The following is a 15,536-nucleotide window of genomic DNA, read 5'->3' as shown; positions in this document are numbered from 1 at the left end:
ACTGTACTTACATACACATATCCCCATACAGAGACAAATATCTACACATAATTAAGACTAAAAATAAATCTTTTTTAAAAAAGAGTTGCGCTTAAAAAAAAGAATCCGTGATGAAGCTAAATTAAACAACCTTCTCACATGATCCATAGCTATACTCTTGGAAATTCACTCAAAGAAACCTACACACGAATGCTTTTAGCAGTTTTATTCATAACTACCCAAACTTGGAAGCAACTACAATGTCCTTCAGAGGGTGAATGGGCAAACTGACACATTGAGATGATGGAACATTATTCAGTGATAAACAGAAATGAGCTTCAAGCCGTGAAAAGACATGGAGGAAACTTAACTGCGTATTGCTACGTGGAAGCCGTCAATCTGAAAGGGACAAACTGTCTCACTCCAACTGTAGAACATTCTGGAAAAGGCAGGCCTATTGCACATCAAAAGAGCTCAATGGTGGTCAGAGATTAAGGGGAAAGGAGGGATAATAGGCAGAATACAGAGGATCTGTGGGCGGTGATCCTACAGTGGCCGTTACCTGTCACGACGACGTGTCTGATTCCACCCTGTGTATATAATCACAAGGATGGGCCTCACTGCCAGCTATGAACTGTGAGTGATAACGGCATGCCAGCACAGGCCCATCAGTTGATTTAAAGAAAAAAAACTATGATGAACAAATGATGAAAATTATAAATACATAAAGATCAATGGGGCTTCAAAAGCTAGCTTAAAATTCTGTAATTCACAACAAAATGACAATACAGATTCCCTAAAGCACCCAGGGACTTCCAAACAGCACCAACAGTAGGTCTGCAGGCTGTTATGCATGTGAGGCTTGGTGGGACACTAGTGCTTATGTGGCAGTCTGGGGAGAGATTCTGTGTGTCTACATGTTAAATAAGATCAGGCAGACTCCCCCAAAGTCAAGGCTGACCAAGGGCCTTTGAAAGGAGATTGCATTTACAGGTTCCTTGTGACTCACACTTCCCCCTTTATTTCCTGACCTCATCAACCCCAGCCAGCGTCAATATGAGGACCAGGGGCATCCTGGAGGGGATTCCCAAGTTGGCCACAAGGAGGCAGTCATGGGCAGCACCAACCATGCTGGCCCAGCGCCACCCTCGCAGCCTTAAGCTGCCGCTAGCCTGGCGTTGGCAAACTTCTCATCTGCCCTCTCTTCTCCCTGTGCCGTTTTGTTTCTATCCTGAAGTTGCAAAAAATCACAAGTTAAAATGCCCCTCATTAAGGTGGCGGATACATTTTTAGCCATCTATGGCGTCTTTACAGGCACTTTATAGGAAAGTGGGCTTAGAGTCAGGCTGAATACTTATTTTGCGGAAGCACAACCAGCCAGAACCATACAGATCTCCCTCAGCAATCCCTAGGGCACGGCTGTCCCTGCTCCTGTAGCCTCTCCACTCCGCCCAGGGCTGTGCTGGGCAGGAATCCACCTGCAAGGCCAGCAGCTGTGGCGCCAAAAAGGAAATTCCTTCCTTGGAGACAAAGAATCCATTATCCAGCAGGCTCAGGTTCCCAGGGGTTGGGGGAGGTGCACAGGCGCTTCATGTAGCCAAGCAGGGGCTATCTTCATTTAGAGACCCAATCCCCACTCATTTCCTGCAAAGCACAAAGGACAACTCCACTCCCTGCCTGGCTCCAGCTTCAAGGGTGAGAGGAGGCTAAAGCCCAAGCTCTTTAATCCAGGTGGAAGGCACAGCCTGGTGGTAATGGGGAGGCCATGACAGCTTCACACTGGCCTGGCCAACCCTGTGGTACCAGAGACAGACTTTTGTAAGATGGGGCTAATAAGATCTAGGGTCCGACTTCCCTCCTGCCACGTAACTGCCAATTCAAAGAAAGAAACACACACACATACACATACACACACACACACACACACAAAAAACCAAAGAGAATTTTCTGAGGGCTTCAAGGACCTTGAATTATTAGTCTAAGAACAAGTGTATAAAACTAGAAATAAAAAAAGAAAGGTTGCTTTTTGTTGTTGTTGGTTTTGTTTTGGCTTTTTAAAAAAATTTTTTCATTTATTATTTTTATTTTATGTGTATGAATGTATTGCCTGGATGTGTGTGAGTGTACCTGTGTCGTGCAATGCTGCGGAGGTCAGAAGAGGACTTTGATTCCCCTGAAACTGGAGTTAAGGACAGTTTGTAGCGACTTTGGTCCAAGCTGCCCTCAAAATCACTCTGTAACCCAGGCTGGACAGTAACTGAAAATCCTCCTGCCTTAGCCTTTCCAGTACTCCAGTGTGGCACACCACACCCAGCATGAAACGGAAGGTTAAATGTACTACTGAGGGCTTGCTCCATCAACACTTACACTAAAACTGGACCAATTCAGAGACCAGTATGGTCTCTACACAGGGAAGCCACGCAAATTCACAAAACCATCTGTACCTTCACAGTAGCCTATTATATGTTTTAAGAATAAGAGTAAGAAAGAGCTTGAAGATGCCAAACTCAAAATGGCGGTAGGGAGATGACAAGTCTTAATCAGCCTGATATGATCAGGACCCACTGTATATGGTGACGAGGCACCATCGTGCGCCTCAAAAGTACAGGACTGTTAGATGACATTAAGAACTTAAACATTGCAGAGATGTAGGTTGAAATGGCCAGTTCCTTACTTGATCATAATGCAGTTTACATGCATTAGCATTTGCTTTACACGTATTCAATTAAAACAACAGTGACGGGCCAGCAAGGTGGCTCAGCACATAAGAGTGCTGCTGTGCAAGCCTGATGGCCCGGGTTCAATTCTCAGACCCCACATAAAAAGCCCCATGTGACTCCATGCATCTATAATCTCAGCATTTCTGCAGCAAGGTGGGAGGCTTACTCAGAAGCTTGCAGGCCAGCAAGCAGCCTGGAGTATTCAGCCCAGCAGAAACAAGGAGACCCTGCCTCAGAAACAAGGTAGAAGAATAAATGGACTCTTGAAAGTTGTCCTCTGACCTCCACATGCGCACTATGGCATGTGGCATGCCTACATTCGCACGCATCATATACAATAATAGCAATAATAATAATGATGATGATGAAGAAACAAGACATGACTACATAAAAGTAAAAGAACACTACTATTGACAATATAAATAATAATGCTTTTAAGGTAGGTAGGAAGATGTCTGACTACACAAATAATAATAGGGTTATTTGTTTGTTAGCCTTTGACAGAATGGAGTCTGAACCCAGTTGGCTCTGTTCTCTGCAATAAGGAAACAAAGTCAAGATACGGATTCACATCTGTCTTCTCCTTATTCTTCTGGCAACACACTTGCTAGACTCAGTTACTTTCTGCATGGGCCAGACTCAAGGTTTTGCATATTGATCCCTCTTCTGTCCCCTATTGCCCCAAAACTCCACCTGTCTGTGATTTTATTTATTTATTTATTTATTTATTTATTTATTTATTTATTTATTTATTTATTTTTTGCAGTGAGCAGCAGAAAACAGAGAGAGGTATAACTGGTCAAAGTACTGTGTGCTCAGTTCTAAACAGGATATTGCCTGTCCCACAGCTTTCAATAAACATTGTAGAAGAAGCAGAAATAATGCAAGAGCCAGAGGATGGAGGGAAGAGCATTGAAAGGCTGTCCTTTGGAGATGATATGGCTCTCAGTCATGATTGAATAGCAGCTCTGTTGCTGCACAAGATCTACTCAGGATCATGCCAGCCAAAATCTTAGCTAAATAATGTGGAGAGTCTCCAGGCCCCAGTCCTTATGGAAGAACTGTTGACAGTGGATAGTTGCCAGGGGGAGTAGAATCATTTGTTTTGGGGGATGTGGTCATTCAATGAACACACAGCTAGCACTAAATGGACTTAGTGGGTGGAAGGAAGAAGGGAAGGAGGGAGAGAGGAAGGGAAGGAAGGAGGGAGGAAGGGAGGGAGGGAGAGAGGGAGGGAGAGAGGGAGGGAAAGACGAACACATGGCAAAGACAAAAAAGAAACAAATACTCTCATGCCAGAACACAACAGCCCTGAGTTCTGATGGGGGGTCTTTGAGCACCCCATCAAACCGCTCAGCAAGAGGGGAGGTGAGCAAGGCTCACTCCATAGGTCATCCCTTGGTAGTCCCTAGCCCAGGGACATAAGCAAGTACTACCAACCTGGTGGCTGAAGCTGCGGATCCCAGACAGTTCCACATGTGTTCCCCCACCCCAGGGATAGCCTTAGCTGATTCCTCTGGAAATGCTCAGCACCTCATTTGGGTTTGGATTGTAAATGTGCCCCAAAGGCCAATATGTAAAAGATGCGTTCACCAGTCTGTAGCTACAACCCTGGGAGGTAATGGCACTCTGGGGGTGGAGCCAAGTGGAAGGAGGCCCTGGGCCCTTCCCTCCCTGTCTGCTACCCAGCAGCTGCTGTGCAACACCACAAGAGCCCACCAAGATGTGTATTCTCCTCATAAGAATAAAGCAACACGTCACGTGAGTGCAGGCATCCTCTCTGCTTCCTGGCTACCAGGTGGTGAGCAGCATTGCTCCTCTATGATCACTGCCTTCCCACTGGTCAGCAACAGAGCCAGCCAAAGAAGGACTGAAACCTCTAAGACAGGGAGCCAAAATAAATCTTTTCTCCTTATACATGGATTGCCTTAGGTGTTCTGTCATAGTGGCAGAAAGTTAACACAACACTAAACTGACAAAATCCCCCAGGGTGTTTGTACAAATTAAGATCAAATTAACATTTGAATGCAGGGCAAAATGTTTGTAAGTAAAAAAAAATGGATGCTGTAAGAAAAGGGCATCAGAAACTGCTTGTATGAGTTACTGTTCTGTTGCTGTGATAAAACAGCATGACCAAAGCAACTTATAGAAGAAAGAATTTACTTAGCCTACAGTTCCAGAGGACCCTCCACAAACAGCACCACCAACCAGAACCAAGCATTCAAACCCTCTGAGCTGGTGGGGGACAGTCTCATTCAAACCACCACACTGCCTTTTGAAGCTTACCCAGAGATCTTTCTTTTGTTTGGTTGGCTGACCTCACCACGGGAAGACTTGCTCGAGTTCGACTTCCTCTGGCAAAAGGACTTGGTGCGTCTGCCTCAGACATGGCTTCCAAGGAATCACCGGATGTCTCTGATAAATGCTCAATCGGATCCCCCAGATTGGGAGGCTGAGGACTGTGAGACAGCTTAGGGCTTCTTGTCTGCAAAAGACATGTCAAAGAAAGCATTACTATTTAAGGAAATTATTATTGTTATTATTATTATTATTATTACTATTATTATTATTAAGAGATTTCCAAGTCCAGCTATGCTGGACATACACTATAGCCATGGAAAAATGTCTACCAGAAGAACTATACTGAAAAACGAAATCGTGGACGGTATCAATCATACAAGTTACTGAGAAAATAAATGTTCTTTATGATCCCAGTAAGAAGTGGGTGTCTGCCCTTAAACGCCACTGCAAACAGGGTAAGAGAAAGCCTCTGTTACAGGAAAGAATCAATGGCTTTGCCCACTGGACATATTCTCACAGTTATATCACAACAGGTAGGACTGGGCACATTTCTATGCACTAAAGTGGATAGTAGGCTCACATCACAGTGAACTGGACACAACCAGTCCTTCTAAGTCTTCTACCAAGAACTTTTTCTTGGAGCTAGAGAGATGGTTTAACAATTAAGAGCATTGGCTGCTCTTGCAGAAAACCAAAGTTCTGTTTCCAGCACCCACACAGCTACTTACAAGCATCTGTAACTCCAGTTTTAGGGGATCTGATGCCCTCTTCTGGCTTCCAAGAGCACTGCATGAATATGTTGTACTTACATACATGCAGACAAACATCAATCAAAAAGAAAGAGCTATTTCCATTTGGGTGTGGTGGGCACTTGGGAGGTACTGGCAGAGGATCATGAGTTCTAAGTTGGCCTGACCGACCCAGCAAATCCAAAGCCAATGGCTGGACAATTAGCTTGGTGATAGAGTATATGTGTCTCCAGCAAATCAAAACAAATAAACCAACAATCCAAAATGTCTCAGAAACCAGTAAGTTGACACAGTGACTGATTTTATTTTGAGATGGAAACCCTTAAGTAAGGTTATGTCTAGCTTTGCTTTTTCTTCGTCTCCAAAATCAACAGACAACTGAATCCCACCAATACACAGCCTAACTGAATCAGGGAACAAATATGTCAAATGTCCATCATCTCTTACCCCGTAATATTCTCTGAATGACAGGATGAGCACTGTGGGGACAGAAAGGCAGACAGCATGCTAGCTGAGGTCAAACAGCTCCTGAAACAACTATTGAAATGTGAAAAATAGCAAATAACAGATAACCATGGCTCCAGTGTAAAGTGTGAACTGTGTGGTCTATCCACTCACATTTCAACAAATACCTACGGAGCCCTCACTATACTCCAGACACTGTGCATAGAATACAACTTCCTTCCCTGTGGTGCTTATAATCCAAGAGATGTACATTAAAGAGGAATTAAAGGTGCAGTGTTGGGGCTGGAGAGATGGCTCAGTGGTGAAGAGCACTGACTGCTCTTGCAGAGGACCTGGATTCAATTCCCAGCACCCACATGGTGGCTAACAACTATCTGTAATTCCAGTACCAGGGGGCTCTAACACTGTCTTCTGACTTCCATGGGCATTGCACACCATGGGTGCACTCACAACCATCTGTAGTACAGGCGATGATACACATAAAATAAAAATAATAGAATATTTAAAGGTTCAATGGAAGGAAGTGCACCATCCTGGATTGGCGGTGGCTGTGGGCAGGGAATGCATAGGGGTACAGTCAGAAACATGTAAATTTTGATCTCCAGGAAGAAAGAAGTTGAAGGGGGATGTGACCTAGTGTGTCCACTTGTATGTCACAGCTTGCACCAAGTCCTCTACACAGAGACATTTCAGGGATGGGGAGTTGCTGAGGGGGGTACAGATGGAATCTTGGTGAGATTTTCATTGTACTTGAGGATAACAAAAGGGCACTGAGGTATTCAGACAGGGAAAGAGATTAACAGCAGCAGGGTAGACTGCATTTTCCAGAGGGCCACTCTGGCTATAGTGCAGAGAATGGAGATTAGAAAGTCAGGAGGGCAGAGAACCTGGGAACTGTGAGGGAGGAGCGAACTGTCTCAGCCCTCCCTTCTTCCCGGCCCAAGGCATCACACGGCTCCAGGCACCTTCAGGAAGGCAAACTGGTCTGAATTAATCATGTTGGTATGGTTTTGCCTTACTAAGCTGCCAAAGGTGCTGGTGATTGGACCTGGGAGTTGGGTTTGTTGGTCAGTTCCAGTCCTTAATTGCCTTCATGCTTCCTAAGGGTGCCAGTGCACTTTGACTTAATGTCTGGCCACTGAACTCCCAAGGCTTCCTGAGGTTATGATCTGTGTGGTCATCTGGGACCCCAGTGTCCAGTGATTTGTACTAGGTTTCATGCTCTGTGGCTATCTGGAAATTCTCTGTGATTTCCTGATCAGGGGATGCTGAAAACTGTATAACCTGTCCGACACTAAAACTTGGGCTACTGAGTAATGCTGCAGGCCTGTGTGATATCACTAAAGCGGACCCCTATGAGGATGGGACAGTCAGTTCCTTCCCCTGTATCTCCATACCTTGGGTGCCTCTCAGGACTCTCCCAGAGAGGGAAACAGAAATAAGGATTTTTCTTCTCTTTCCCTGACCTTACAGGATGGGATGTGACTGCTGGAGATGCCTGCATATTCCTGTGTATCCCACAGGAAACTCAGACAGCTATAAGCCAAGGAGATTATGAAACAAGATTCTAGCCAGAAACAATCCTCATTAACAGGAAGAGTGTCCCTTTTGGTTAATTTTTCCATGCAAGCTTCCAAAGCAGTTTATTTCTCAATTTATTTTTCATAAAGTCAGCTTCTATTATGAGCGGATACTCTTTTTTTAATTAATTTTTATTTTATGTATACGAGCATCTTGCCTGCATGTATATGTGTACCCATGTATGCAATGCCCATGGAGGCCAGAAGAGGGCACTGGATACCCTGGAACTGGAGCTACAGATGGGTGTTAGTCATCACGTGGGTGTTGGGAACTGAACAGCCAAAGCTCTTAACTGTTGAGCCCTGGGTGTGGATACTCTTTATGAGGCTTTTTGTTTTTTGTTTCCCCACCTAGTGCTGGGAATCAAATCAAGAGTAGTATCTGACTAAGGAAATCAGACCTCAATCACTGCCTACCTTACAAAGACTTAAGAGAAATGGCTGTGGTCATGAGAGATGGTGCCTCTGAGTTACTACACTAAGCTGAATCTGAGGCCAAGATGTCCTCATCCTTAAATGAGAGAGTGGGGAGAGAGGAAGGGAGGGAGAGAGGGAAGGGGGAGGGGAGAGGGAGAGAGAGAGAGAAATTTGGCCTAGCAAAATGACTCCATTTACCACCTCTGTAGTCCAGCTGTCTTTGTAGCCTATGGCAGGCACGTAACATTTGATGAGTTGCTATTTTTCCACTGCAAAAGGCAATAATTCTTGAAGAAATAAGACCTCCAGGGTCATCATGGTGGTGCAATATAAAAATAGAGATACAAAGTCTGATGTTTTCTCTAACTTCCTATATGTAAATATTCAGTTCTAAATGTATACTTCTCTTGATTTTTGTGTCATCCAGTTTCTTACTGAAAACTATCCCTGTGTATTAGCAATCTCCTCATATACTGTACCCTCCCCTCAGATGCCAGCTCACTGCAGAGGCATCATTCAGGTCATAGAAAAGAAGATGGAAATTGTTAGCATTAGTGTTAGCTATCCCATGATATCATATATTGGGGGAAAAAAAAAACCAAAGACGTTAAAATGCACTTGGAAGGTTGGCCTGTACCCGGCCCAGGGTGAGGAGGTGGCTCAGAATAAATACTGCATATGATTCTCGAGCTCATAAAGCATTTAAGGTATATTTGGTAACCGAGAATTGTATGCCCAGGGCCTGGGGATACGGTTCAGTGGGTTGAATGTTTGCCCAGCAATCACAGAGCCTTCCGTTTAATCATAGCACTCCACAAATGGCATGGTGGCAGCTCTCAGCATTTAGAAGATAGAGGCAGAAAGACCAAAAGTCAAAAAGCCATCCTCGGCTACATAGCAAGTTTGAGTTTGAGGCTAGCCTGGGCTACATATGACCTTGTCTCAGACAAACAAACAAAAATCAGGTAGAATGGTGTGATCAGGAAGCGCCAAGGGAGGGAGCTGCAGGCATTAGGAGAGGGTAGGCTGGGGATAGAGCAGTGGCTGAGGCTTGCCCAGCACACCTAAAGCTCTGGGTTTGATCCAAGCACTACAGTAATAAAAAGTAAAAACAAAGATGGGTGGGAAGAGTAGAAGAGCTTAAGTGCGGGAGATGCAGAAAGCTGCTGGAGGCTGAGCAAAGGGCACTGACCTGGCCCAAGCTCGGTCCCTCTCAACTGGACCAATTAGTAGCCACCTGACCTTGGCTAAACCAGTCGAATTCTCTTCCCCAGAAACAAAGCCCTGGGACTGAGAACTGGCAGGTGTCAGAAGTGGAGGAAAGTGAAGCAGAAAGGCCACAGAGAAGGCATGAAGCAGACCGTGGAGCATCAGATCCTGGCATGGACAGCAGCACCTTGAGGCCAAAGCCACGGCTCTGGGGCTTACAATATAGAGGAATGCTATTTAGTTTTGCAAAGTTAGAGGCAAAGCAGGGACTGGGAATGATTCAGCAGTTAAGAGCACTGGCTGCTCTTGCAGAGGACCCGGGTTCTGTTCTCATCACCCACATGGCAGCTAATAATGTCCTTAACTCTAGTTCCAGGGGAACCCTTTTCTGGCCTCCACAGGCATTGCACAACATGGGTGCACTTATATACATGCAGGCAAAACATGCATATACATAAAATAAAAATAAATAAACAGGAAAAACAAGGATTAAAATAGACCCCACCTATGGCTGATGGTGCGGCTTAGGGGCAGAGCGCATGCTCAGGGTTTAATCTCCAGCACTAAACAGCAAAAGACATAAGCAAAACCCTTTACTATCCATGGCATCATTACTACCACAGGAAAGGAGAGGGGATATGGAGTCCGCTCAGTGGGTCAACAGAACACGAGGACCTGAGGTCAGTTCCCCACTACTCACATAAAAGCTGGGCACAGCAGCACACACCTGTAATCCCAGTGCTGGGGAGGTAGAGGCGGGCGGATCCCCGGGGCTTGCTGGCCAACCAGTGTAGCCCAACCAGCAGGACCCAGGTTCCTTGAGACTCTGTCTCAACAAAAAACAACACAGAGAGCAACTGAGGAAGATGCCTGACATTGACCTCCAGCCTCCGGATGCACACACAAACGTATGTATACACACGTATATGTGCATGTGTATATGTGTGTGTGTGTATATATATATATATATATATGGAAATTATTTTAATCTTCCTCCAAAGAAGCAAAGTACACACAGGATTTCAGATTTAGCCTCATTTCACCTGCAATGAAGAATTTTGGGGGCTGGAAAGATGGCTCAGTGATTAAGAGCACTGGCTGCTCTTGCAGAAGACCCATGTTTGAATCCCAGAACCCACACTGTGGCTAACAACCAATCATAACTCCAGTTCCAGGGGATCCGGTGCCCTCCTCTGACCTCCACAGGCATTGCACAACACAGGCACACTTACACATATCAAGCAATACACTCATAAGATAAAAATAATAAAACATTTCTTTTACAAAAGAATTTTCTGGGTCCTGCTTGGACCACCATGTGCTCTGCAGTGAAACAGAGAGCTGGTCCCACCTGCAGAGGAAGCAGGGGGTGATGGGAACACTCTCTGGACCAATGAAGCAAAACTCAACCATCCCTATGACTGGCTTTCCTTTGCTGCTCCATGGAGACCCATGACATGAATCTCCCTGCAATTTCATCACAACCTTCTACCCCAGCACACCAGCTGTCCTAGGTCCACAGACACAACTGGAAACAGGGAGGTCTATGTGAGCAGGTCACCAAAACCCACTCATCCTTTCTAGTCTCCTCTTCAAAGAGAACTCTGTCTCACTGAGCAACACTGATGTGAGAAGATCCACATGGCTCTCTCCATGTCCCCATCTACAACCTACTCAGACTGGATTGCCTGGAATCTTCTCTTCCGGAAGGAGGAGGGAAGGGAACTAATTTCAGGTGCCTGCTGCTCTGAGCCAGTGGCTCATACGTGGTAATCTCATAAAATCACACAGTGCCTACCACTGAGGAAATGGAGAGGCTGAGCAACGTGTGCTGAGTCTCTAGCAGAGAAGGAACACAGATCAGTATGTAGGTTTCCAGAGATGAGCCTCATTGCTAAATTGATCCTGGACTCAGGGGTGCTGACTCTAGGTCACCTTCTACCAAAAAGTGGTCAATGGGACACAACTGGTCCATATGTAAGGCCAGAGGTTGAGCTACTTGTTACTTAAAATTCCCTTTTGAGGGATTGGAGCAATGGCTCAATGGTTAAGAGCACTGGCTGCTCTTGCAGAGGACCTGGGTTCAAATGCCAGCATCCACATGGTAGTTAACAACCGTCCGTAAGTAACTCCAGTTCCAGGGAATCCCACACCCTCTTCTGTCCTCCAGGAAACGGAACGACACAGGTGTACTTACATACACGCAGGCATAACACTCATACACAGAAAATAAAAATAAATAAATCAAAAAAATTTTAAATTCCCTTTTGAATGAAAATCATAATTCCAAGTTATATATCACATAAAGAAAAAACTTAGTTTACTGATATTTCCTATACACTGTTGACTCTGCAGTACCTTCTGGATAGAAGCATGTGGCTAGGTCATGCTAAGGTCTATGTTCATGCCCAGCTGAACACATCAGCATGAACACACACAACGGAGCGTCCACTATGGGCATCAACTTTACGCGTCTATTTTGCAATGTTGTATTTGAACACTACAGCCAAAGAGGAAAGAAAATTGGAGAGTCATCCATGATCATGTTTCCACTCCCATTTCAGATTCTTTAAACTCTAAACTGAAACGCTGAAGTCCAGAGCAAACCTGAAAGTAAGCTTTATATATATGCTAATCGTTGGGAGGGTAGGGTGTCAGGGTAGCTAAAGGATTCAGAGTGCAGTATGTTTTGAGAAGAAAAATCACCCTTTCCTTAATGAAGTTTTCTGCCATCTTAATAAATGCTCAGTTTGCCACAGTGAACTCAGAAATACAATACAAATAAATTTGGAAAGCCTCACTCCTGGTCATTGTGAACTGGCTCCCTTAGCTGGATCCTGACACCCGACACTGGTGAGCTCCATTTCCTGTACTTGAGAAACTGTCAACTCAACCTAGTCAAAATTCTAACTTCAACTAAAGAGCAGGCACCAGCCACTCTCAGGTTAACTCTGGGACCCATGTCCAGCTACACTTGGGAATAGCCAGCCCTGAGCTCCACATGGCATCTTGTTCTTCCAGCAGCTTCTGTGGCCTATGGCCAGAAAAAAACCCCAAAGTCTGGGGTCTAGTCCTTCAGCACCTGAGCTACCTAGTCCCTCAGCACCACTCCTGTGATGATAATCAAGAACGGCAATGCACTGAACGCATCCATGGTTGTCGATGCCAAGTAGATGAGGAAACCTCAATATAAATGCAAGAAACATCTGTGTTTCTAGAACCATCTTGTAACTATCGGAATGGTCCTGGTTTTAAAGTCTCAGAGAAATGATGGAGAAGAATACATCAGCTTTTATTTTCAATGGAAACTGCGGGCACAGTCACTAAAGATCCCTGCTGTCCATCAAGAGTAAGGACTACACTCATTCAAAACTGCGTGCTTGTGTCTTTCTGTGTGCTTCATCCTGGAAGGCAGAACAGATCATGAGTTTCCAGAACTTCTGAGCCTCCTGGCAGGGTGAGTGCTGAAGGCCGAGCCCACATTGGAATGGCAGCTTCGGGCTTCGCATGTCCGAGCATCTTCTACCTTTACTTGATCTGTGGAAAACAGACTTTCCTTTCTCAATTTGGAAAAGGGGTAACCATCTCCTTTAGGATTTATTTTGATGAATTTTCCTTGATAAACTCTGCCCACACTCTGTTTCTTCAAGGCTAGTGTTTCAACACTTTTTCCTCCCTCTTTACCAAGAGTCCCAGACATTATTCATGATTTTCACCTGTGAAAACAGCCGTGTTTGGTCTGGAGTGAAATCCTGTGACTCAGCACTGGAACAAAGCTCAACTGCACGTTTTCTTTCACGTCTCTCTTCTATGTGTGCGTTGTTTCACTGTTGGATCAGAAAGATGTGAAGGCTGGGAAGCCAAGTGCTCAGGGCCCATTGATGGCCTGCCCTCAGCTGCCATGGGCGTCTACGCGGTGAGCCGCCCGTGGTCGCGAGTAAAGCAAGCCAGGCAGGCCCTTGGCCCATTTGCTTTCCCCAGACAAGTCCTTTTCTACCAATGCCAGCAAGCAAATGACAAGGACGGTTCTGGCAGAAAAGGACATGTCCTCATCGTTTATGGCTATGTCCAGCCCTTGTACATTACAGTAAGACAGTGAGTGTCATCTACCAATGTGTTGAGTCGCATGCATGCTGCCACAGGGTGGACACATCTGTAAGAAACACCAGGCTATAAACTCTCCATAGACTATTCTTTGCACATTATTCCCGTCCTTCAATAGGATTCATTTAATTTTCTTGTCTTTGGGATTATAGGAAAGAACATAAAGATTATGAAACTTCTTTGCCTTACCACCTGGGAAGCTCCTGGGAAGACTACCAAGTTTGAGTTCTGGTGTCTTCCTAGGGGAAAGGGCTATTAGCTGAGTACTTATGGTACCCAGGTTGCCCAAAGATCCTCTCCCTAGTTTGGGCTCGAAAGGCAAAATTTTGAAAATGAATCTGGAAGGCGTGGAGGCAGGGAGAAGGGACTGGGTGACTTTTAGGGCCAAGAAGGGGATGACAGGATGTTGATGATGGTGACACTGATTTGTTCTTCATCAGGGAGACCTGGATTCCATTTACAAAGAACAACCCTGATTGGGAAAATGAGTCTGTGGTGTGCTTAAATGCTTAGTCCTTGGAAGCTTAGCAAGGATCCCTACATGCACCTGTCTGCAAGCAAACCATACTTGGCCTTTACCCAGTTTTAATGGATACTGGGCTCCTGGGGTTTCTTTATGACCCCCAAGCAAGGGTACAATGCTTCCTCTGAATATCATGAGAATGAGTTTCTCAACAGCTGGAAGCCGAGCCAAGATTAGTTTGATTTAGGAGAAAAGAGGGGTCAGCATGGTGGCTCAGCAGGTAAAGGCACTAGCTGCCAGACCTGACAATCCATTGTGGACATCTCTTCACCTTGTAAAGAGACGGACTTTGAAGTCAGCTTTTCTGATGTCATTACAGGAACTGAACTTCAGAGCCTTTCAAACCAGGAAAATGTGGAATTTTGGCAAATTTTTATAGTCTCGTGAGAATTTTCTGCTGTCCATTATGTGTAGCTGATGTGGTTTTCCTTTTATAAGTGGCTCAGTTCTGCCTTGAGTTGCTGCTCAAGTTTATCATCCTACAGGTGGGACATGACAGACACCTCTCCAGGTAAGTATGCAGGACAGCTGTCTCAACTTGCAGGGTTAGACCTCAACCTGCCCCCTGCCCTCATGATGGCGAACTTGTAGCAAGACAAAGACTCATCTGAAGCTATTTCCAGGATGGGCTGCTGGCAACTCCCCACAGAGGCAGCCTGTGATGGAGGCTGTTTAAAAAAAGGAGGCCCGGCGCTCAGCATCTTCATTGAGCATCCTTCCAGCAGGTTAGGAAAAGCAACCATCAGCAAGTTTTACATCTGGATCTCACAAGCTCAGACCCCCCCCCCCCCCGCCCCATCCCCTTCAGACGTTCATCGGTGCAGCAATTATTTATACTGCCATGTTTTCCACTTTTATTTCATGAATTCGAAATAAGAGGCTAGGTGAACTATATTGCTGTTTACTTGCTGACCCTGCCTATGATGTCCAACCTGTGTGTCTTAGGAAGAAGGCAAGAACAAATAATGCTTCTTTTAGAATTTAAAAAGAGGGCTGGGCGTGGTGGCACATGCCTTTAATCCCAGCACTCTGGAAGCAGAGGCAGGTGGATCTCTGTGAGTTTAAGGCCAGCCTGGTCTACATCGTGAGTTCCAGGACAGCTGGGACTACAGGGAGACCCTGTCTCAAAAAGACAAAAAAAAAAGAGGAAAACCATTTTGCCTCCTGAAGTAGGAACAGGTATTACTTTGTCATAGAACAAGAATTTTGTAAAATACAGCCAGGACGCATCAGGCTAGACTTAATGTGCAAGCTGATTACAGACTGACATGTGTGAACTGCTTCCTTCTGTGAGGTTTCATCTTTACTGTGTCACCTCAGGGGGGATGTCTTTTCATTGCACACTACCGGTAATCAATTAACTTATCCCCTGCTTCTTTTCTTTCCGGAATGAGCAAGGTGCGCATTACAAACAAGCAAGGAGCTGAACAGGCTGCTGCTCCATAGCCCTCACAGTGGAGGGCTCCCCACCCTGGAGCAAGACAGCAGA

At 45.3% G+C, this 15,536-nt stretch overlaps 1 protein-coding gene across 12 annotated transcripts in view; it reads right to left on the bottom strand.

Annotated features, from left to right (window-relative positions):
• Positions 1 to 15,536, bottom strand: part of Kiaa1217 (KIAA1217 ortholog) — a 529,925-nt gene that overhangs the window by 155,479 nt on the left and 358,910 nt on the right. For all 12 annotated transcript variants that reach the window (XM_017797805.2, XM_017797804.2, XM_029562900.1 and 9 more), the window contains one exon: positions 4,986 to 5,184. In XM_017797805.2, coding sequence (XP_017653294.1) covers positions 4,986 to 5,184 — 199 coding nt within the window. The remainder of the gene's footprint in view (positions 1 to 4,985; positions 5,185 to 15,536) is intronic.

This window comes from Nannospalax galili, unplaced genomic scaffold, assembly GCF_000622305.1.
Source record: "Nannospalax galili isolate Female #2095 unplaced genomic scaffold, S.galili_v1.0 scaffold14, whole genome shotgun sequence".
NCBI classification, from domain to species: Eukaryota; Metazoa; Chordata; class Mammalia; order Rodentia; family Spalacidae; genus Nannospalax; species Nannospalax galili.
Note: the sequence above shows the minus strand (reverse complement) of the source record. Positions and strands in the feature narration are given on the sequence as shown.